The 20,214-nt window shown below is 31.9% G+C and overlaps 4 protein-coding genes across 6 annotated transcripts; 2 read left to right on the top strand and 2 right to left on the bottom strand.

Annotated features, from left to right (window-relative positions):
• Positions 1 to 113: 113 nt before the first annotated feature.
• LOC138189836 (protein SHQ1 homolog) lies at positions 114 to 3,317 on the top strand. 2 transcript variants are annotated; one of them, XM_069132033.1, is made up of 8 exons: positions 114 to 556; positions 617 to 1,001; positions 1,091 to 1,495; positions 1,572 to 1,695; positions 1,788 to 1,951; positions 2,017 to 2,171; positions 2,270 to 2,317; positions 2,651 to 3,317. In XM_069132033.1, exons 1-8 carry the CDS (start codon positions 414 to 416, stop codon positions 2,805 to 2,807), a joined length of 1,581 nt encoding a protein of 526 aa, XP_068988134.1. In that variant the 5' UTR covers positions 114 to 413; the 3' UTR covers positions 2,808 to 3,317. The 2 variants fall into 2 exon arrangements, with proteins under 2 accessions (XP_068988134.1, XP_068988135.1); XM_069132034.1 differs by lacking the exon at positions 2,270 to 2,317.
• LOC138189835 (uncharacterized) lies at positions 3,091 to 8,295 on the bottom strand. Of its 2 annotated transcripts, none has more exons than XM_069132032.1 (8): positions 8,278 to 8,295; positions 5,641 to 5,984; positions 5,035 to 5,331; positions 4,676 to 4,787; positions 3,983 to 4,553; positions 3,613 to 3,797; positions 3,350 to 3,535; positions 3,091 to 3,279 (listed from the first exon to the last, which is right to left on the bottom strand). In XM_069132032.1, the coding sequence occupies exons 2-8, from the start codon at positions 5,979 to 5,981 to the stop codon at positions 3,091 to 3,093; spliced, it is 1,881 nt and encodes a 626-aa protein (XP_068988133.1). In that variant the 5' UTR covers positions 5,982 to 5,984; positions 8,278 to 8,295. The 2 variants fall into 2 exon arrangements, with proteins under 2 accessions (XP_068988133.1, XP_068988132.1); XM_069132031.1 differs by lacking the exon at positions 8,278 to 8,295 and adding an exon at positions 6,486 to 6,593.
• Positions 6,632 to 19,911, top strand: LOC138189832 (sushi, von Willebrand factor type A, EGF and pentraxin domain-containing protein 1). Its single transcript, XM_069132025.1, has 33 exons — positions 6,632 to 6,714; positions 7,118 to 7,999; positions 8,281 to 8,568; positions 8,822 to 9,077; positions 9,349 to 9,546; positions 10,073 to 10,237; positions 11,471 to 11,653; positions 11,814 to 12,026; positions 12,291 to 12,491; positions 12,597 to 12,845; positions 13,016 to 13,264; positions 13,361 to 13,576; positions 13,743 to 13,837; positions 13,915 to 14,230; positions 14,332 to 14,544; positions 14,623 to 14,784; positions 14,906 to 15,202; positions 15,279 to 15,421; positions 15,501 to 15,600; positions 15,697 to 15,910; positions 15,994 to 16,151; positions 16,269 to 16,357; positions 16,429 to 16,538; positions 16,615 to 16,787; positions 16,912 to 17,126; positions 17,206 to 17,413; positions 17,622 to 17,795; positions 17,901 to 17,992; positions 18,056 to 18,192; positions 18,285 to 19,197; positions 19,269 to 19,422; positions 19,488 to 19,676; positions 19,742 to 19,911. Exons 2-33 carry the CDS (start codon positions 7,700 to 7,702, stop codon positions 19,909 to 19,911), a joined length of 6,840 nt encoding a protein of 2,279 aa, XP_068988126.1. The 5' UTR covers positions 6,632 to 6,714; positions 7,118 to 7,699.
• On the bottom strand, positions 10,267 to 11,476 carry LOC138189841 (uncharacterized). Its single transcript, XM_069132043.1, has 3 exons — positions 10,893 to 11,476; positions 10,699 to 10,819; positions 10,267 to 10,450 (listed from the first exon to the last, which is right to left on the bottom strand). The coding sequence occupies exons 1-3, from the start codon at positions 11,021 to 11,023 to the stop codon at positions 10,307 to 10,309; spliced, it is 396 nt and encodes a 131-aa protein (XP_068988144.1). The 5' UTR covers positions 11,024 to 11,476; the 3' UTR covers positions 10,267 to 10,306.
• Positions 19,912 to 20,214: the final 303 nt, after the last annotated feature.

The raw sequence follows: 20,214 nt of genomic DNA, 5'->3' as shown, positions 1-20,214 counted from the left end.
GTTTGGTCGATCTTTGACCAACTAAAAATCGATAGTTACATCGATATATTTATCGTAAAACTATTATTGCAATAGCACAAGATTTCGTCTGAAACTAGGAATCGAAACTAGGAACTAGTGAATCGAACGAAAAGAATTTTAATCTTTGAAAGTTATTTGTAAGAGTTAGGAACATTTACAACCAGTATAATAATGTTACAAATATAACCTTTAAAGATTTGTCTTATATGGTATATAAATAACCATAGTGTATAATAAAGCATTTATTAATATATTATGTGTTTACTTCTATGCTGTATCGATACTGCATGGTATTCGCTTATTATTATAATGTAATTTTGCAAAAATATTACATCTAATGAACGTGAGGAAAGAATCTTAAATAAAATACATTTTCTAAGTGCATTACAAAGATGTTAACTCCACGATTTGAAATAACTCAAACTGATACAGAAGTCGCAATAATCATTCATGCACCATATGCCAATATCAAAGACACGGAGGTTTATGTTGATGGAACAGATTTCAGATTTTATTCTACACCATATTATTTGAGGTAAAGTAATGGTATTTAATAGTTATAAATATTATTTTAATAAAATTTCTCTATTTTTAGGTTAAGACTACCAGGTGAAATTGAAGAAAATGACTCATCATTTGGCTCATACGATTGTGAAAAAGGAGATTTCTCTTTAAGATTTTCAAAAGTAGTAAAAGGAGAATATTTTGAAAATTTGGATATGATAAGTACATTATTAGCTCCACCAAAAAAGAAGAGTACAATTGTACCAAATATTGAGGTAATTGGAAATCCATCAGCAAATTCTGAAGATATTAATGATATACCAAATGAGCATGAATTTACACCAAATGATGAAAACATTAATGGAGATGAATGGTACATGCATCAGAACAATACTATAGAAACCGTACCACTTTTGCCTGTATCTCCTAAATATGGTTTTGCGAATAAAATATCTGTAGCTTTAGCTGCTTTTGAGGTAAATGCATTAAAATATTTAATATATATATGTCCTACATCTATATAACATCTAGTAGTGGCATATAACTTTCTCGCTTTTAATTTCAGTCAGCATGGATTAAGGAAATAATAGATCTTCCAATGCCAGATACAATACCTCAATCTGAGAGAAGAAAATTGCGAGAGAAACGTGAAATTTCAGATTTTAACGAGGAACATTATTTGGCAGATCTTATGCAACCAGAATGCATAGAACCATATATCTCATTTTCTGCAGAATGGGACACTTTGAAAAAAGAAGATATTTCTTTCAATGAAACTGAAGTAGATTTATTAAAAGAACTCCCAAACAAAGAATATTTATTAAACAATGAAGAAACACATAAGTTACTTTTAGGTTTAATGGATATTTTATTTGGTTGTTGCTATAATCACAGAACAACATTAGGAGAAAATACAGTTGAAAGTAGTTGGACTATTAATAAATTAAGTTCCACTTTGTGTTGGTTTGATGTATGTAAAATGTTTACAGAAGTACCAATAGTTATTTTTATTATATTGTCTTATATATTGATAATAATATTTTTAGGAGTTTTCTAATGCGGAAGAAGTTGTAAAAGCTTGTTTTAGAAGATCAATATGTTATCCACTTTTTAGAAATTGGGATTTGTCTAAAAAAGTTTTTGAAGATGTAAAGAAAGTATTTAAGTTAGGTAAGTAATGAACAAAGCACAGGTTTTTTAATTTACATTATTTCACTTAGTACATTATCTTTTATGCCTAATATTTTTTCATAAATTTTTAGGTAAAAAGTATATTATAAAACATTTTTGTGAAGTACATGGTTTGTTTAACAATTCGTGTGAACCGCGATATGTATTAAATCAGTTGTATATAAAAGATTACCTAATCTGGTTACAACAGATTAATGAATCTTTAATAGAATCATTGGAATCTCTTATCGCTAATGTAAGTATATAAATATTAAGGAGTAACTTTTTAGAGTTTATTAATGTAAATTTATTTCTCTTAAGGTTCAACCTTCCAAAGATGACATGCAGCTTGACTTAGCAGAGCTAGAGCAAGCAGCTTATTCTGTGCAAGAAGAAGATCTTATTATAGAAAATTCTGTTCACGAAATAGTGGATCAAATGGATGAATTAACAGTTAATGACAATGACAAAGATAAGTAAGTATAATGTACAAAATATTTCGTAACTTTTATAAAATTCTGGGATTCATTGAAGAATATTATATGTCTTTATGTTATATGATTTTATTTTAAAGGCCAAAGACTATATACTACATTAAAGACAAACATTCTTTAAAGTATTTGTAAGTATTTCAATAGAATTGCTTTGAATATATTCCTTAACAAAGCTTTCTCGTTTACCTCATAATAAATGAAATAAATATTTGTACATATTCTATATATATTTTAATCTGAAATATACTAATATAATACACTAACTTCTAAAATGCACATTCCTTTGGTGAATTACATGAACATCAAATTGTAAACTTATCAGTAATAAAACTTATAGCAATAACAAATTGCCATTATATTTGCACATTACGCATGGATGAAATGCACAGTAAGGAAGATTTATAAAACTTATTATTTCCTTCATTTTTTAGTAATGCACATGTAAATTATGTTTTATATAGATTATCGAGTAGCTCGAGTTCAAGCGACAGCAGCGATACTGATTCTGAAAGCGATTCAGAAAGTAGCACTTCAAGTACCACTACAACAAGCAACAGTAATAGTTTGGACTCGGACGATGTAAGCGAACCAGAAGAAATTACAAATGAGTATACTTAATGATATATACTTAAATAACGAAATCTTTCTAAAAATAACGTTTTTGAAAGTTTTTTCTTATTTATAATATTATAAATAAAACTTCACGATTCTACCTTATGTGTTCATAAGAATATTTATACATACTTATATGTACACTACACGTGAAGCTGTTTTTAAGATGTAAAACGATGTATAAATAAGAGATTCATTTCCGTGTCTATTTTACAACTATACAACTTTATGATTATTTGTGTAGACATGTTTTTACGATACTCTATTTGTCATAAGTGTGATTGATTTGTCAAATGATATAGTAAATCCATGTTAATAATTTATTATAATGCTCGATTAATCTTCGTTGCATAAAATCATCCAAATCATTGTTATTTGTAATATTCATGTCTGAATCAGTTGAATCGATATCGCTTGGTTTTAATACACTGCTTTCATTATCGAAAGCATCATTAGTATTACTTTCTGTATCCTCTGCCTAGAATATTTTATAAAACTTTAATTGTAAATGAAAAATACTCTGAAAAAGAATTTTTAAGTATCATTACCGTAGCGTAGTCGTAATCTGTATACTCTGTATTTTCGTCTTTATTATTTAGTTCATCTCCGTCGATAGTTTGCCAATAATCTGCTATTTCTCCATATACTCCTGGACTCTCGTCTACACTGTGCACGAATTGAGCCAACGTTTTATCGTCTAATATCGTTGATTCTGACCTTTTTAATGCTGCTGGCTTATCGTTTTCAACGATTAAAACGGGTCCAATATATTGTTAGAAGAAACTTATTGTATTTACTGTGCATACCATACCTCTTGATCAGAAGTTGTACTTTTACTATTAAAATGATCATGATAATCAGGACTTCCTATTTTTAGAACTAAGTGCGTATATTTTTTGAATGTTCCATTTTCTTCATGTAAATGCGGAGCGTATAATATAATACGTAAAGGCATATTCTCGTCGTTCGGACTTTGTGGCTCAGTATTCTTACTTACTGTTAAATAACGTGAGAAATAAAGATTTGTAAAAAGAAAAAAAGATATGTTTTATATATCTTATATACTATATAAGTTATATATATTTTAATATAAGCAAATAAAAAGCGAATTCAATATTGAAAATTAAAAATATACTATTGAAAATTCAATATCAATTATGATGATATTTGATATCTAATACCTTCTTGTTCTTTCATTTTCACATCTTCCAAACTGATATTTGATTCAATTTGAAGATCTTCGTGATTTCTTGTTAAATCAGTATTTGAATCGTTACTCGTGGAAAAGTTGTTATTACCATTTACGTGCTTATTGGAAAAGATGCAATCTTGCGCTTCACTGTATACTTCGGTCGTCGCGAAGTTTGATATTATAGTCGGTATCTGAGTTTGTTCTTGTTCCAATGGTATTTCAGAAGTTATTTCAATATTCTTATCGGTAAAAAGAATGTTGCCTCGTACATTGTCATCGTTTTTCATATTTTCTGTAGTCCGTACCGTTGACGACTCAGTTGTGATATCATAAATCGTACTTCCATTATTGCTTGGATTAAAAGGAACGACGGTACTGGTATTTTTATCATCTTCAATTTCTTTTAATTCCTCTGAGGATATATTGCTAGTTTTTAAATCGGTAAATACTCTTTCTGTACGCGTATCAAGATTTTTATCTATCTTTATTTCATCTGAATTGATAGCTTTTAAAAGGTATTCCTCGTATTCCACTGAATCGCGTGCTATCGTTGATTGTTCCTATTTAGCAAACAAATAATATTTTTATATATATTTGCACATTCTTTTTTCGACTAGATTAGATTAAAGATTAAAAAAAAATCCCGATATTATTATTGGAAAATTTATCGAATTCTGCTTACATGGCAAGGACCACACGGATCATCGTTGTACGTGGAAAGAATGGCCGCTTTAACGTAAGGGAAGTATAGTATACTCCAGGGTACTATGATCTGATAAGTTACTTTACCGCAGCTGTAATAACATTTTATTGAAATTATTGACATTTAATTCATATTTTAATAAAATTGTAAAAGCAAGATGAATTTTTCAAATAGTTATTTTTTAAACATATTTTTATCTTAGTAAAAGCTAATTTAATTTTGTATTTCAACAAATGTTTTTTTCTTCCGTGAGATTATGAGGTGAGTTAATATTAAAGAAATCGTGTTCTATCTAACAAAATTTCTACGATTGTAAATTGATCGTATTAAATGCTCACCGATCGATAATGATTACTTCGTCTTTCGATGCATGAAAACTTTTCCAGATACCCAACTCGGAAGTGTCTTGAAGAAAAATTATGTCCTTTTTCTTGTTCTCAACGTCAGCGAACAACGATTCTTCTAAGTCGAAGAAGTACTCGGACTCCTGTATATTTTTAGATATTTCCCTCCACGCTTTTATCTCTATATTGTTCTCCGTGCTGTCTTCCGGCAAATCTGACGGCGGCGTCACCATGAAGAACAAGATATTCGAAAAACCGGACTTGTCTAATCGCTTCTTCAATAATCCCAACCTTGTACCAAATGATTTTTACAAGTGTCACTTCAACGAACTTTACATTTAACTTGTGTCTCTTAAAAATTTCAGATTCAGATTTGAAACTAAATTGAACTAAGTCTGCACAAAGTACAATTTATTAGAAGTTATTAAATGAAGAATTAAACAAATCAAAAATAGTAAGATTTAAAACGTGAATAAACGAACGTGAAATTTCATGTGAGTACGAATACAAATTATTGACCATTAGACGGATCTAATCTATAATAATAAGTGTTACTAAAACTATCGACAGAACATACTGATCATTCCATCAACGCCTTACATGATTGCTTGCCTGTAGCTGTAGTACCAGGAGGGATCCAAAAATGCGAACACGTTCACGTGTCCCAACTGTTCCTTCCGGAGATTCGTGGCACGACATTGCTCGATATGTCCTCGATTCTCTCGTGGTTCCTTCGATTGGCGGAAATGACGGGGGATATCCAACAACCGGAGGACTCTATCCTTCTCGTAAGCTCCGCAACTTCCGACTATTATCATCATCATCATCATCATTACTGTGATCACAATCGAGATCGACATAATTATTCGTTCACTTTTTTCCACAGAACCGTGTCCAGGAATCTTTGACGAGCCAGAAATCGTCGGAGAAGATCGTTTCATCGACTACCAAAAATAGAACGAGACGTATTCATGTAGAAGTGAAATGTCGATAATTATGTCGTAACACTTGGAAATCCGTGTAAACAACGCAAAATTGGTAACCGGGGGGGCGGGGGGAGTTAGTTTCGCTTGTCTTTAGAGGATGCTCGTTATCTGAGGCGCGATAAAATAATGGAAAATGTGACAATGAAGCCGCGAAAACACCGAGTACTTTAAATCATTGTACGATCGTTGCCGGTCGATGTGCGCGCGTGGCCTCTCGCGATATATCCCAGCCAGAAAAATCAATTTACGTCGCATTGATGCGATATGTATGCGGGTCACACGGAAACTGTAAGCCTTTTTCTGACCTCACATGCTGCTGCCGCGGTCCACCGTTCAACATTTCTCCTACACGTGACATAAACATGACACCCTTCCTCGAACGCTATCATAGACACGTTAAGACCGAACTGTGTAACATACGTCGCTTAGAAAATTTTACGCAACATATTCATAGTGTACCTTATCTGTTGCGAGAAATTATTCATCTTTCTCGAATCTTTTTAACATCCTCCAGATTTTTCGAGTTACATTGAGCGACTCTGTCTTCGTTAGAATGTTATCTATTGAAGCGTGAGAAGATCAACGTTAAATAGATCTAGTTTAGATGCTTAGAAGAATTATAAGGCGACATTATGATCGTCGTTTATTGGAACGTAAAGATGTTGTACTTTTGACCTTATCGCAAAAGGTAAGTTAAAGCAAATGATTCTGTATCAGAATAGTTAACGCTCGTTTTATTGTACATTGTTGTAATTTTATGCATCTCAAGTTTAAAGTATCGAAATAATATCTGCACCAGTTCTGATAATGTACATAAAACGAATTTTCTAATATTCTTCGGTAGCCCTGCCACTTCAGCTTGCTTGGTAACCTACATGCGTTATATGTTACATATGTTACATTACGTAATGTTACATGTTAAATGTTACATAATTTGATTGTAAAATATGCATCGCGTGGAATAATACGAATCGATTCAAATAAGATTGCCTGAAAATTGTGCAGAATCGCACGTGATAATATTTGCGGCGCTCTTTTAACGCGATCATGATCTATTTGTTATTTTTGCCACTGTTTGTTCTAATTTACAGCGCTGATTGACATGTAAGGCAGTCCGATTGGATTTGTTAATAAATCGGGCATCCGTCAAGATCACTCGATGAATATGAACACGTGTGCACGGTACAAGTTGAACAGAGAGTCCCTTGTTCTCAACTTTTCAAAGCTCGGACACGATTTAGATGCTCGTTTACAACTAGTAGCAGTTCAGCTTAAAGTATCGACAGTTGATCTTTCGATCTTTTCATTGTGTTCTCGAACATTGCGTTCTCTTAGTAAATCTAGTTAACGATAAAAACAAATCGGTAATTATAATCGATTACTTGTATTACATATATTTGTTACAATTTGATAAATTGTTGTTTTGAGAAATCGAAATACTCTCGTTGTTCCAAATTTATAGTTGCCATCAATATTTGGTAAATTAAAAAAGAAGTATACATAGATATTAATTATAATAGTATGATATGTGCAAGCGTCGAAAGAAGAAATTCTGTAAAAAAATTACGAGTAAATTCAAAGCGCTGTATTGATTTTATCGGCGTAAAAGAATTTAATATTTTTGAAACCCGCGAGATATGTCTTGAAAGATAAATGTTACAAACTTTATGTGAATGTTATTTGCTAACATGATCAGTCCAATCGTGAAAATATGCACGTTAATTTGGTTGTCATTGTGTTTGCTAACTACGATCGCATTTTTCGATGAGATTAGCCGACTCGACATAGGATTGCAGAATTTTAGAGTGTCTGAAAGAAATGAATTTAATTTCAAAGATAAGAGAAGCACAGATCGGTACGAATTAAATACCAGCTTGAAAAACCAGCTTCAGAAACCGTTCAGAGACAAAGCTGACGCTTTGTCGCGCCTTTTAAAAGCTAACATCGATCGTTTGAGGAACGAGACCGATCAGGTAATGGGAAATTTTACAAATAAACAATGTACATATAAATAATAATGTACTTATTGAAGTTCATAAAGCTTTCTTTGAATTCAAAATCCTAAATAAATATTTGCAAATTTAGGATTGTAATTAAGATTGAATAAAGTTCAATAAATATTAATTAGCGTTAATGCACAATATCTGTTAAATGAAATTCGTAAAATTTAATAAATTTTAAATAGCGCTATTAACGTTAAACTTTTTTCGCAGCGACGAGCAATGATTTTAATTTAACGTAAGATTTTTACCAGGTGGAACTGGTGTTTCTCGTTGACGCTTCAGGATCTGTTGGCTTGAAAAATTTTCACAGCGAATTAAATTTTGTAAAACATCTTTTGGCCGACTTTTCTGTGGAGCCTTCTACGACTACAGTCGCGATCGTAACGTTTGGTGGAAGAAGACACATCAGACGTAACGTAGATCAAATATCTCATACTAGTGACAATAATAACAAGTGTTACTTATTGAATAAGCAATTAAATAATATTAATTACACTGGTGGTGGAACGTACACGCGAGGCGCGCTTTTGGAAGCTCTTGTAAGCTGCCCACTTTCATTTTTTACTAACACTTATCTTACATTCATTCGCTATGAAATAGTTTTGGATATCAGTTTTCGAGTTTACATTATATTTTTTAATGAACTGCAATTTATAACTTTTTATTGTTATAAATTAGATAAAAGATATGATGTTAGGAATTGTTCGCAGATATAAACAGAAACTAAATTCGAGATGATATTAAATTTATAAGATCCAAAAATGTTTTGAAATGTTTAATACAATTTGCTAGAGAATACTCGAGAAGGGTAGAGTGAATGCAAAGAAGGCAGTGTTTCTTATAACCGATGGATTTAGCAATGGAGGCGATCCACGACCTGCGGCGAACCTTCTGAAAACTGCAGGTGCAACGGTATTCACATTCGGAATAAGAACAGGAAACGTTGACGAACTGCACGACATAGCCAGCTCTCCTGGAGACACGTACAGCTATTTCCTCGATAGTTTCGTGGAATTCGAGGCTCTAGTACGACGAGCTTTGCATCGCGGTAAGTATGAAATTTAAACAAATTTGAACAAAAGTTTGAAAAATGAAGTTTTTATCCAAATATTTAATGAATGAATTGATATTTGGTAAAATATTTATCGGAATGTTTAATACATTGATCTTTAAGGAAATCTTAAAGATAATTTGCAATCTGTCGTGTACAATAAACAAATAAAGAAACAATGAACTCGATGAAACACGATTGTTTATTTATGCAAATGAATGTAAAGTACTTTATCTAATGTGAGCTCGTCCCGTTTCCGTTGTTACAGATTTGAAAGCAGGCAAATACGTACCAGTGACGTATCCAGATAATTGTAATCTCTTATGCAGAAATATCAGCGAAGTCGGAAACGAACGAAATTGCTGCGATAATTTCGCAACCTGCGCCTGCGGCACTGTGACCGGACATTACGCTTGCATTTGCCCCGCCGGATATTTTGGCTCTGGTTTTCAGGGTTCTTGTCACCGTAAGTTTTTCGATAATAGAAATTTCTCTATATTTATGCGATATCTTTTCTTCGATGAAGACAATTTCAATTTTCATTACGTTATATTATCTATGATTGCTGTATCACCACAGAACTAGTGAATCAATGATATTTAAATAATATTTTTCCACGATATACATACGTATAACATTAATGATTACTCTGATATTCTGAAATAAAAATTAGATAAATAAATAAATTCGAATTGTGGGTATATTACTATATAATATATCTCTAAATTATAGAATATAAATGGTATTGATGCTAAGTAATTAAATAGCAATAATGAATTAACAATAGCAAGTTAAATTTAGGAAATACGACGACTGCACCTATCTATGAGTTCTCAGAAACAACAAATCACCATTGGATCGATAATCTTATTAAAATAATGGAATAGAATAATAGAATAATTAAATAATAGATTTTGCTATTTGGTAGTCGTATAATACTCGTAACGCTCTTACAAGTTTCATTTAACGAGCTTAATTTAATCTTCCTTCAGCTTGCCCAAATGGAACGTACGCATCTGGAGAAATCTCCGGTGATCTGACGTCGATGTGCATATCATGCCCTGACGCGAATCAGGTGACTATTAAAGTACCTGCAACTTCTATCGAGGATTGCGTTTGCGCTTTCGGATTCACCACGGACGGAAATAAATGCGAGGGTAATCGAAGATGCAATTAAATTGCTTGAAACTTTATCGTTCTCTTTATTTAAATATTCGTCTTGTATTCTACCAAATATACCCTATGCCTACTGGAAGAGCAGGCATATTTCCAAATAATGGCGTTATTTCTTTAAGAGGATCGGGATATTGCGGTCTATAAGCTCCATATATTTCCAATTGAAATTTTGGTTTCGATGCAAGCCAACCGTACTATGAAAAAAATACACGTTTTGAAATGTTAATTTAATTAATACTCACTCAAAATGATCAAGCGTGTATTTTTCGTTTAATTAGAGAGTCATAGTATATTTAAGATTTAAATTACAAAATATTTTAGAAGTACCAAAGACTAAAAGTTTAAAGAAATTTTTATAACATCATAGCGGCAACAAAATAATTTTGTAATTATTATTACCTGATTATGATAAGGTAATGAAAATTAAAATTTTTATTAATACCTCGCCACTAGTAGTAATCGGAGCTGGCAAACAAGTTTTTTCCTCTTCTCGCTCGAACGTTTCCGTGGTAATAACCGTTTGCTTTTCTTCGCACAATTTCTCTAATTCTTTCTGTAATTTCCTTCAAAATCGATCGTTAACAAGAATTCCTTATTAGTGGCTACAAATCATAATAATAAATTTTATATACATACTTGTGTTCATCTAATAACCATTCATACTTCTGAAACCATTTTATACGTAAGCGGTTTCTCTTGTGAATTTCCTCGGTTAAATTTTTATAGGTTGCTACAAAATCGTGAGGCTTTTTGCACCGTGGATCCATTATTTTTACTTTTCTTCCTAATGCAAATGAATGTCTAAATTCTTTAAAAGTTGTCCAAAAATATTATGCTCGTTTACAGTGAAGTTTGAAATGATAGAATTATTGAAACAAGATTGTGAAGAACTTCGTCCGTATATCAAAAGCAAAAGAAGGCAATTACGTTAAATCTGCTCTTCCTAACTATTTCATGTCGTATCTATCGCTAGTTCATTAGTCATTAATGACAGAATTTGATTTCTTTCTTTTTTACACTGAAATAATTAAATTTCGTATAATAGTTGAGATTTAAGTTTCTTAGATAAGGTAAAGTATCTTTTTGCGATTCCATGGTATCCTAATAGTTCTATTATTCTTTCCAGCCTTCATTACAAACAAATCTTAAAAACAAATACTTTAACAGCATTTCTTTCGCATTTCAAATATTCAATCATTCTTCTTATTTCATAGTTATAACATGTCCACGGTTAAGAGTACCGGAAAATGGATATTTGGTAAAAGCAAGCGCATGCAGCAACGTCGTTCACGCAGCTTGTGGCATAAGATGCAGAATCGGTTTCTACCTGACGGGTGATAGTATTCGACTTTGCGGAAAAGACGGTAACTGGTCCGGGAACGAACCGAAATGTTTGCGTGAGTCTCGTTACACATCCCTATTGAGTGTAATTGGTTCGATTGCAATATATATATACATAAACGATACTGCAAATTTACATATTTGAAGCTTTTTTACTTGTTTATGAAACCTTTTCTTTTCCAACTCGTCATTCGTATCTTACGATTGCTGAAACAGTGAAAACCTGTCCGGCACTTCGAGTCCCTACACATGGACGAATGCGCTGTCAAAACGACGAGGACCAACATTTGAGCACAGAAGATACGACAATGTATCCAATCGACTCTCGTTGTCAATTCAGATGCGAAACCGGTTATCAACTTCGTGGAAGTAAAGTTCGCAATTGTCTACCTTTGTCGCAATGGGACGGTCTCAAAGCTATGTGTACAGGTAAATTCTGCAATCTTTCTTAACATTAATATATGCAAAGCATTAATATGAGTAAAGATAATTCTAAATTATAGTATGATATATTTGATTGATGATATACATAGAACGGATGAAAGCTTTAATAAATATAGTTACAAGATTAATAAATATGATAAAGATCACCTTTACCTTAATTTTTCCCTTGAATTCTTTGTTAGTCTTTTTTTATAAATACTTGAATTCTACTTCCTTACTTAATTACACATGTGTATATATCATTCATAGCGATAAAATGTGAACCTCTGAAACAAGTTGCGAATGGACAAATTTCGCCTGAAAATTGTTCGGGACCGGAGAAGCTACCGTTTGGGACGAACTGCACTATAACGTGTAAAAAGGGTTTCGTACTTGAGGGTCCACGTTCCAGACATTGTAGCGGCCGTTCTGGAGTCTGGTCGCAACGTAGAACTGTTAATCGATGCATAGGTAATGTAACATCCAAAATTTATGAATTTCAATTCTTGTGATTTTTCAAGTTATCGCATTAATTTATTTTGTTTCTTCTTTCTTCTGTTTTTTTTTTTTTCAAAGATAAAACACCACCTTCGATAATCTGTCCACCTGACATTATCACTGAGAGCCTTCCAGGAAAGAAATATGCCAGTGTAAGCTGGACAATACCGAACGTGACTGACAATGTAGATAGATCACCTGTGTTATGGAGTAAACCATACATTACTTTCCCTTGGAAAGTAAAGATTGGAACACGTACAGTAATGTACGTGACACAAGATTCATCTGGAAATAGAGCTAGGTGTAAATTTAAAGTTAAAGTTCTTGGTAAGTTAATTTCATTCACATAAGTCGTATCCTAACTCTAAATCCTCTCCTGGAACCGTAGGCCTATATAATAGCAGTGACTATAATATAAATATATTGCGACTATAAGATGATTGTTTGTATTGCGCTACAATAAATTTTGCTTAAATATTGGAATATAATTTTTCCAGATAAAGAACCACCAATGGTCGAGCATTGCGTAGATCCTCCGATACTTTACACCGATAATAGAATCGGAATAAGTAACGTGACTTGGGACGAACCTGGTTTTCACGACAATTCCAAAACTCCTGTACAAGTAGAACAAAATTATCTTCCTGGAGAAAACACGTTTCCTATCGGGTTAACGCAAGTAGTGTACAATGCCATCGACAAGTACGATAATAAGGTGTCTTGCGTGTTAAACATTACTATAAAAGGTGCCACGTTAACATGATTAGTTTGTACTTCATAAAATAATATATCGTATAATTTAATTAATTATAAATAAACAAGTTTTAATTTTTATCGGTTAGATGCTTGTAAAGAGATCCCAAAAGTGTTGAACGGTTACTCCAAGTGCAGTGCACCATCAACGAACGAGACGAACGAGTGCACTATAACTTGCGAAGAGGGATATGGATTCGCGTCTGAAGAACCAAATGTTGGAATCGTGGAAAATATATTGCTATTAAAATGTAACGGGAACACGTCAAATTGGCTTGAAGAAAATTACATTCCTGATTGTTCGGGTTTGTTAAATATGACAATTTCTTTGTATGATTTAACAGATATGATATAATTTATAGATCTTCAAATAAATCATATCGAGGATTTACAATTTTAATACAAAATAATCAGATATAAGAGATAACGTAAATTCTTGTTTTTATCTTTTTTCTTGTTGTCGTTGTATAGAGGCTACAATTCCAAAAAGTGCATCTCAAGAAGGAAGTATTATATTAGAAGGAAACGCAACAAATATATGTGACAACCAAACGACACTCCGTGAAGTAAGTATTTGTCAATTTTTTGTTTATCAACTTTATAATTTCTCATATAAAATCATTTTTATTATAATGTAATTTAGCTGAGCAAATATATTACCGCCGATTTAACGTCGATATTGCTCGACATTTGTGGAAACGACATCGAATGCGAACTCATTACCTTCGATCCTGAATGCGAGGAGATTCTTCCATCCTCGAATACAGTGTATTCCAGTGTAATAAGAAAACGAAGAGAACTTAACTACAATGATACTTCTAAATTATTTATAACTAATATAATGACAATGAATGGTATTAACTCAAAATCAAAACGAAATGTTAAAATAAATGATAATAGAAGTAAAACGAAATTGAGGAAGAAGAAAGAAAAAATTGAATTGAAGTTCAAATTTTTAGGTAATCTGGTCATCGATAAAATTTTAATAAAAGAACATGTATAAACGTAAATATGAAACAAATCTTGAACATTTACGTATATAAAATATTATTTAATGTAGGAAGAATAATCGAAGAGCACCTTCACAATCCACGAGAAGGAATCGAGAAATTGCGGCAAAAGCTCGAGTCGTTGTCAAAATCTGGGAAATTGAACTTATTCGACAACAGAACAAATCAAGAAATCGCGAAACTCGCGTTAAATTTGCATCTTATTTTTAAAAATTTTGAGGAAATCTGCAATCCAGGAAGCATCTTAAAAAAACATACTTGCGGTAAATATAATTCAATGAGTTTCCTCTGATCTATTAGGAATTATTAATGTTCTATAATCGAGTTTATTTAAATTTTAGTCAAATGTCCTGTGGGAACCTTCTTCAATTCCTCGACCAAACGATGTCAATCGTGTTCCCTTGGAGAATATCAAAACGTAAGTGGATCATTGAACTGCAAACGTTGCCCTGAATACACTTCGACGAAAAAAATGCATTCAAAATCTCTACAAGATTGTATACGTAAGTACTTTATAAACAAGTCCTTCTCTCAATATCAATTCATTTTTATTACTTGTTTTCCCCACTTTTATAAAAATTATTTCTCTATAAAGGTAATATTTGTATATATTTTTTTATTTAGACTTATGCAAATCAGGATACTATTCTCAAAAGAAGCGTTATCAGAACATACGATTAGCTCTTGAACCTTGCCTAATGTGCGACATTGGATTTTATCAACCAGAATATGGTCAAACTCATTGTCTTTCGTGTCCACCTGACACTACTACTAGAAATCATGGATCTAAAAGTATAAACGAATGTCTACCTCTTTACAAAATCGAAACTAATATCTGTGATATAGAATCGTGTTTCAATAGTGGACAATGTATACAAGAAGAAGACAGTTTTAGTTGTGAATGTCCTGACTATTATGTCGGTAATTATTTAATTTATTTTTACTTCATTCATAGCACGAAATAAGAAATGTAATTATACATAAAACTACTGATTAGGCTCTAAATGTGAAACATTCCAAAATCCGTGTGATTCTTCACCATGTTTGAACGAAGGAATATGTAATATTCAAAGTTTAACGAACAATACTATAGGATATTCTTGTACGTGCAGAAATGGATATTCAGGTAGCAACTGTGAGGTAAAGCAATTATTATCTATTCAAATAACCAGAGTATGATTAGAAATAAATTAATTAATAATTAAAATAAAATATATAGCTATACATTGACGAATGTACCATTAATCCCTGCCGAAACAATGGCACATGTGTGAGTACGGAGAATGATTATGCCTGCGAGTGCAAAAGTGGTTTCGAAGGTATATTTGCAAACTATGATAAAATAATTATTATTAAGTGATTAATTTTTAAGAAATATATCAATGCATAATAATTAAAATATATTAATAAATTAGGAGAATTTTGTGAAATCACTGTGGATTATTGCGATCCTTCACCTTGCATGGAGGGATCTACTTGTCGCAATATTAACGACACTTGGAAATGTTTCTGCAGACCTGGTTTTCTCGGTCGCTATTGTAATTTATTGCCTTGTGATTGGTTACCGTGTAACGAAAACTCATATTGTATAAATATTGAAGAAGAGAATGCAACAATAATGAGTTATAGGTGACCAAAATAAGAATATATACACATGTATATATGGGATTGTACATTCATTAATAAAAAATAAAAAATTTCTTGATTATCAGGTGCGTCTGTATAGATGGTTATACCGGAGAAAATTGCGCTATAGAGCTGAATTATTGCGAGAGCAATCCATGTTTGAACAATGGAAAATGCACAAATAATATTCTCAATTACACATGCACGTGTCCTATGTTATTCACAGGACGTCATTGCGAGACTGGAAAGTATAGTCTTAATGAATATTCATTTTTATACAAATAAAAATAATCTTGCGTATTAAAAAGCTTTTTCTACTAATTGATAATTTCTTCTTGAATAATTTATCGTGTCTTTATAGAATTATTCTCCGATTATACGATACGCTTTAGTAAATCGGGAACCACAGATTATATCAGTATGAAAGGTCCTACGTTAAATCTTTCCAAGGTAGTAAATGATATTAAACGATGTAACGAAGAGAAATAAATAACTTATTTTTATTTTATCATTAATTTTAGTTAACTACGTGTTTGTGGCTACAATCGAAAGATACATTTAATTACGGCACTGTGTTGTCGTACGCTACACGTTATTACGATAATGCATTCACTTTGACAGATTATAACGGGTAATGAAATATCCTTCTTAATAAAAATTTAGAAAGTATTTGACTCACATGAAATATTATTATCTTGATTTTGTAGGCTGGTAGTATATCTCAATGGCGAGAAAGTAATAACCGATATTAAAGTAAACGATGGTCATTGGCATTTCGTTTGTTTCACCTGGGAATCGGAGAATGGCTCTTGGAATATTTTTATCGACGGTCTTTTGAGAGACAATGGCATCTACTTATCGAAAGGAAGTTCCATTCAAGGTACCAAACGTTAAAGAGATAATACTGTCTAATATTCTGTAAAAAGATAATATTGAAATGAAAGAAATTTCCTACCAAAAGTATATTATATTAAAATAGAAAAACTAATGCTTCTTCCAATTAGGAAATGGAACTTTTGTAATTGGACAAGAACAAGATCGCGTCGGAGGAGGATTTTCGGAGTTAGAATCGTTTTTAGGAAAACTAACATTATTAGATATTTGGAGCACAGTCTTGGCAGCCAAAGATATCAAACAATTATTCAACACCTGTGAAAAATATCATGGTAATGTAATTGCATGGGCACAAATGCAAGAACACGTGCACGGTGACGTTGCGGTAATTATTCCTTAATATAGATGATTGTACTTTTATTACAATTCTATGATAAATTTTTTACTGTTCCTGATATTCTTAGATATTAAGCACTCCATTTTGCCGTGGCTGTCCTTTACCCGTAGTACCATTTAAAGGTAACATAAACGTCAGCGGAGATGCATCAAACATTACATATCATTGCGACAGTGGTTACGTGGTGCGATTTCATGGTAGGGAATACCGATCTTTGACAGTGAAGTGTCTTAAGCAAGGACAGTGGGAAGGATATTACACACCCGTTTGCGCAAGTAAGTTGCAATACTTTGTAATGTTATACTTATATGCTTAATCATCTTCTTCTGGATGAATCATGAAATATTAAATATAAAAGAACATTCTCTTCATCTGAAAATAATAGTTGATTTTGTATAAATTGAAAGTTTATGAAATTCTGTATAATTACGTAATTCTCGAATGGAATACTTTTCGACCTTAACAATTTGTGTCTCATTTAAGGAAGAAGATGCGGATTTCCGGGATACTTCCCTCGAGGTCGTATACAAGGCAGATCGTATCTATTCGGAGATGAAATATATTATTCTTGTTTGATCGGTTATGAACTTCGAGGAAACCCTCGTAGAATTTGTAATGCCAATGGAAAATGGAGCGGATTACCTCCAGTTTGTATAGGTAAAGATTGTGTACTTTCGAGACAATACATATTAATATCATAGAAGTAAAATATTAATATTCATTAATTATTTACTTTTAATTCTTAACAATTGTCTATAACAGGAAAAACATGCAAAAATTTATTGGCTCCAGAGCACGGGGACATCGAGTACGTGATAGAAGAATATGAAAGGGATGATCTTTCCATTCTACAGGTATGATTCATTTACAAATATTGTGTAAAAAAGGGAGGAATTTTTATTGAGCATTATTCATAGGTAGGGCAGCAAATCGAATTCAAGTGCGATGTTGGATTTCATGTAAAAGGGGAAAAGCTTTTAACGTGTTTGGAATCTGGACAATGGGATCATGAAAGGCCTTCGTGCTTGCCTTATAAATGTCCACCACCAAAAAGGTAAGAGACATAGTAAAGAAAATTACTATAATTTCATACTACATTATCATAATTTTATAATAAATAAACAGTTTTTTATAATATTTACATAGGATTAATTACGGATACATAATTTCTTCAAATTCGAGAGATCTACACGAAACTTCTGCTACAAAATTTGATTTACAAGCGATTAATGATACGCTCGAAAAGGACTACGATCTTAACGATATTGTTGGATATTCTTGCTATCCGGGATATAAGTTTGAGGGCAATCATAATTTGTTGAGCGAATTTAAGCTTCAATGTACGGAAAATGGTACTTGGGTTGGATTTGTTCCTGATTGTGTACCTTTAAAGTGTCCGTGGCCCAACAACGTGGATAATGGAAAATTATTGTTTAAAACACAAAACAATGACACCATTGAACTTTTAAGAACGGAAATGGGGTTTAACAATACGAATATAGGAATTACATCAAGAGACGATGATGTCGGAAGAAATCAAAGTTTAGAAAACCAATTTGTCATTGGTTCTGAAATTCTAATAAAATGCGATGTAGGATATAAATTAGTCGGTGATAACTTTAGAATTTGTACAGACGATGAAGAATGGTCATCCACGTTATCGTCTTGCGAACCTCAAGAATGTCCCATCTTAAGTCATCCACTTTTTCAAATCCTTCGTGAAGAAACAAACTCAAATAATCATACTGCTACTTGGAAAAATGATCAGAATAAAAAATTGGGTGGCAAAGGGCCATATAATGGTACTTATAAGAATCTAAAGTATTTTGTAGAAGGTCATACTTATATGAAAAAGATAGTCTTTAGCTGCAACAATGGAGAAATTCAATTGAGTAATGCAAACATTCAAGATTCTATTTCTGATTTAACTTGGTTTTGTAATGAGCATGGTAAATGGCAAATAAATGACAATATATTATTAAATGACACCATTAATAAACTCTTGGTTAATAATGGAATTGATAGAATTTGTCAGAAATTTATGTGTGATTTGATAACAGTAAGTAATATAATTATTTTCAGAAACAAATATAATTTTTAACTATAAAATTAATGTTAGATTACTATTAGGTTCCAGAATACAGTTACATTATCGAGACAAATTATACAAGAACTGTTAATAGCACTATTTCATTCAGATGTCATCAAGGCTATATTCTTAAAGGCAATGAAAAATCTGTTTGTCTTCCAAATAATACTTGGACTACTATTCCTTTTTGTAAACGTAAGTTCTGTCACAAATATTTTCAAAGATTTTTACTCAAAAGTTTGAACAAACATTTATTTTAGCTGTAATGTGTCAAAAACCACCTAAAGTTGCAAATGCAGTTTTAAAAGAAGATAATATCGAAGCAGTAAACTTTACATTTGGTCATACAATTACTTACGAATGCATACCTGGATACCAAATGCTTGGTCAAGGAAATGTAAGATGTCTTGCAAATGGGAAATGGTCCAGAATATATAGTAGATGTTCAAGTAAGTTCAATATTACATAATATATAATATTGTATCATCCTTTCTTGATTAATTAACATTTATAGGACTTTCGTGTAATAAACCAAAACTTCCATTTGGTGCAACAATTCGTGGTCGTTCTTATTTGTATCAGGATCAATTGACATATGTGTGTCCTAGTGGTAAAAAGCAAGGATTGATTACATGTAAGGCCGATGGACATTGGAGCGATTTACCGAATTGTAATGATAATTAATAAAACAAACATCAATATAACTTCATATAGCTGCAATATAGACTTTACATATAAAGATAAAATAATATAGCAAATTTATTTACTAATTTTTTTATTAAATGACCACAATTATTAAATCTTTAAGATTTTATACCTTATCATTTTACATCTCATAAGTATATTTTCACAAAACAATGTTACTGTACAAGAGAGATAATGTTCTATCAATAAATTTCAATGTTACACATCAAATATTCTACGTACTTAACTATAATTGGAAATCAAACTAGAACTAACTTTAACAAATTGTTACTAATGAATCTT

The sequence above is a fragment of the Bombus flavifrons genome, chromosome 2 (assembly GCF_040668555.2).
Source record: "Bombus flavifrons isolate JBK064 chromosome 2, iyBomFlav1_principal, whole genome shotgun sequence".
NCBI lineage: Eukaryota > Metazoa > Arthropoda > Insecta > Hymenoptera > Apidae > Bombus > Bombus flavifrons.
This window is presented reverse-complemented; position numbering and strand designations above follow the sequence as displayed.

Bases quoted from the DNA above. Each gene is read 5' to 3' on its own strand.
- LOC138189841 (XM_069132043.1), bottom strand. From the start codon at position 11,023: ATGGATCCACGGTGCAAAAAGCCTCACGATTTTGTAGCAACCTATAAA. The intron at 10,820-10,892 runs GTATGTATATAA...TCGATTTTGAAG, and splicing joins TGGTTATTAGATGAACACAA to GAAATTACAGAAAGAATTAG. The intron at 10,451-10,698 runs GTATTAATAAAA...TTTTTTTCATAG, and splicing joins CGATTACTACTAGTGGCGAG to TACGGTTGGCTTGCATCGAA.
- LOC138189835 (XM_069132032.1), bottom strand. From the start codon at position 5,981: ATGAAACGATCTTCTCCGACGATTTCTGGCTCGTCAAAGATTCCTGGA. The intron at 4,788-5,034 runs GTGAGCATTTAA...ATGTTATTACAG, and splicing joins GAAGTAATCATTATCGATCG to CTGCGGTAAAGTAACTTATC. The intron at 3,798-3,982 runs GTATTAGATATC...GTTATTTAACAG, and splicing joins GAAAATGAAAGAACAAGAAG to TAAGTAAGAATACTGAGCCA.
- LOC138189832 (XM_069132025.1), top strand. From the start codon at position 7,700: ATGTTATTTGCTAACATGATCAGTCCAATCGTGAAAATATGCACGTTA. The intron at 12,027-12,290 runs GTAAATTCTGCA...TATCATTCATAG, and splicing joins TCTCAAAGCTATGTGTACAG to CGATAAAATGTGAACCTCTG. The intron at 16,358-16,428 runs GTAGTAAATGAT...CATTAATTTTAG, and splicing joins CTACGTTAAATCTTTCCAAG to TTAACTACGTGTTTGTGGCT.
- LOC138189836 (XM_069132033.1), top strand. From the start codon at position 414: ATGTTAACTCCACGATTTGAAATAACTCAAACTGATACAGAAGTCGCA. The intron at 1,496-1,571 runs GTATGTAAAATG...TAATATTTTTAG, and splicing joins CCACTTTGTGTTGGTTTGAT to GAGTTTTCTAATGCGGAAGA. The intron at 1,952-2,016 runs GTAAGTATATAA...ATTTCTCTTAAG, and splicing joins TGGAATCTCTTATCGCTAAT to GTTCAACCTTCCAAAGATGA.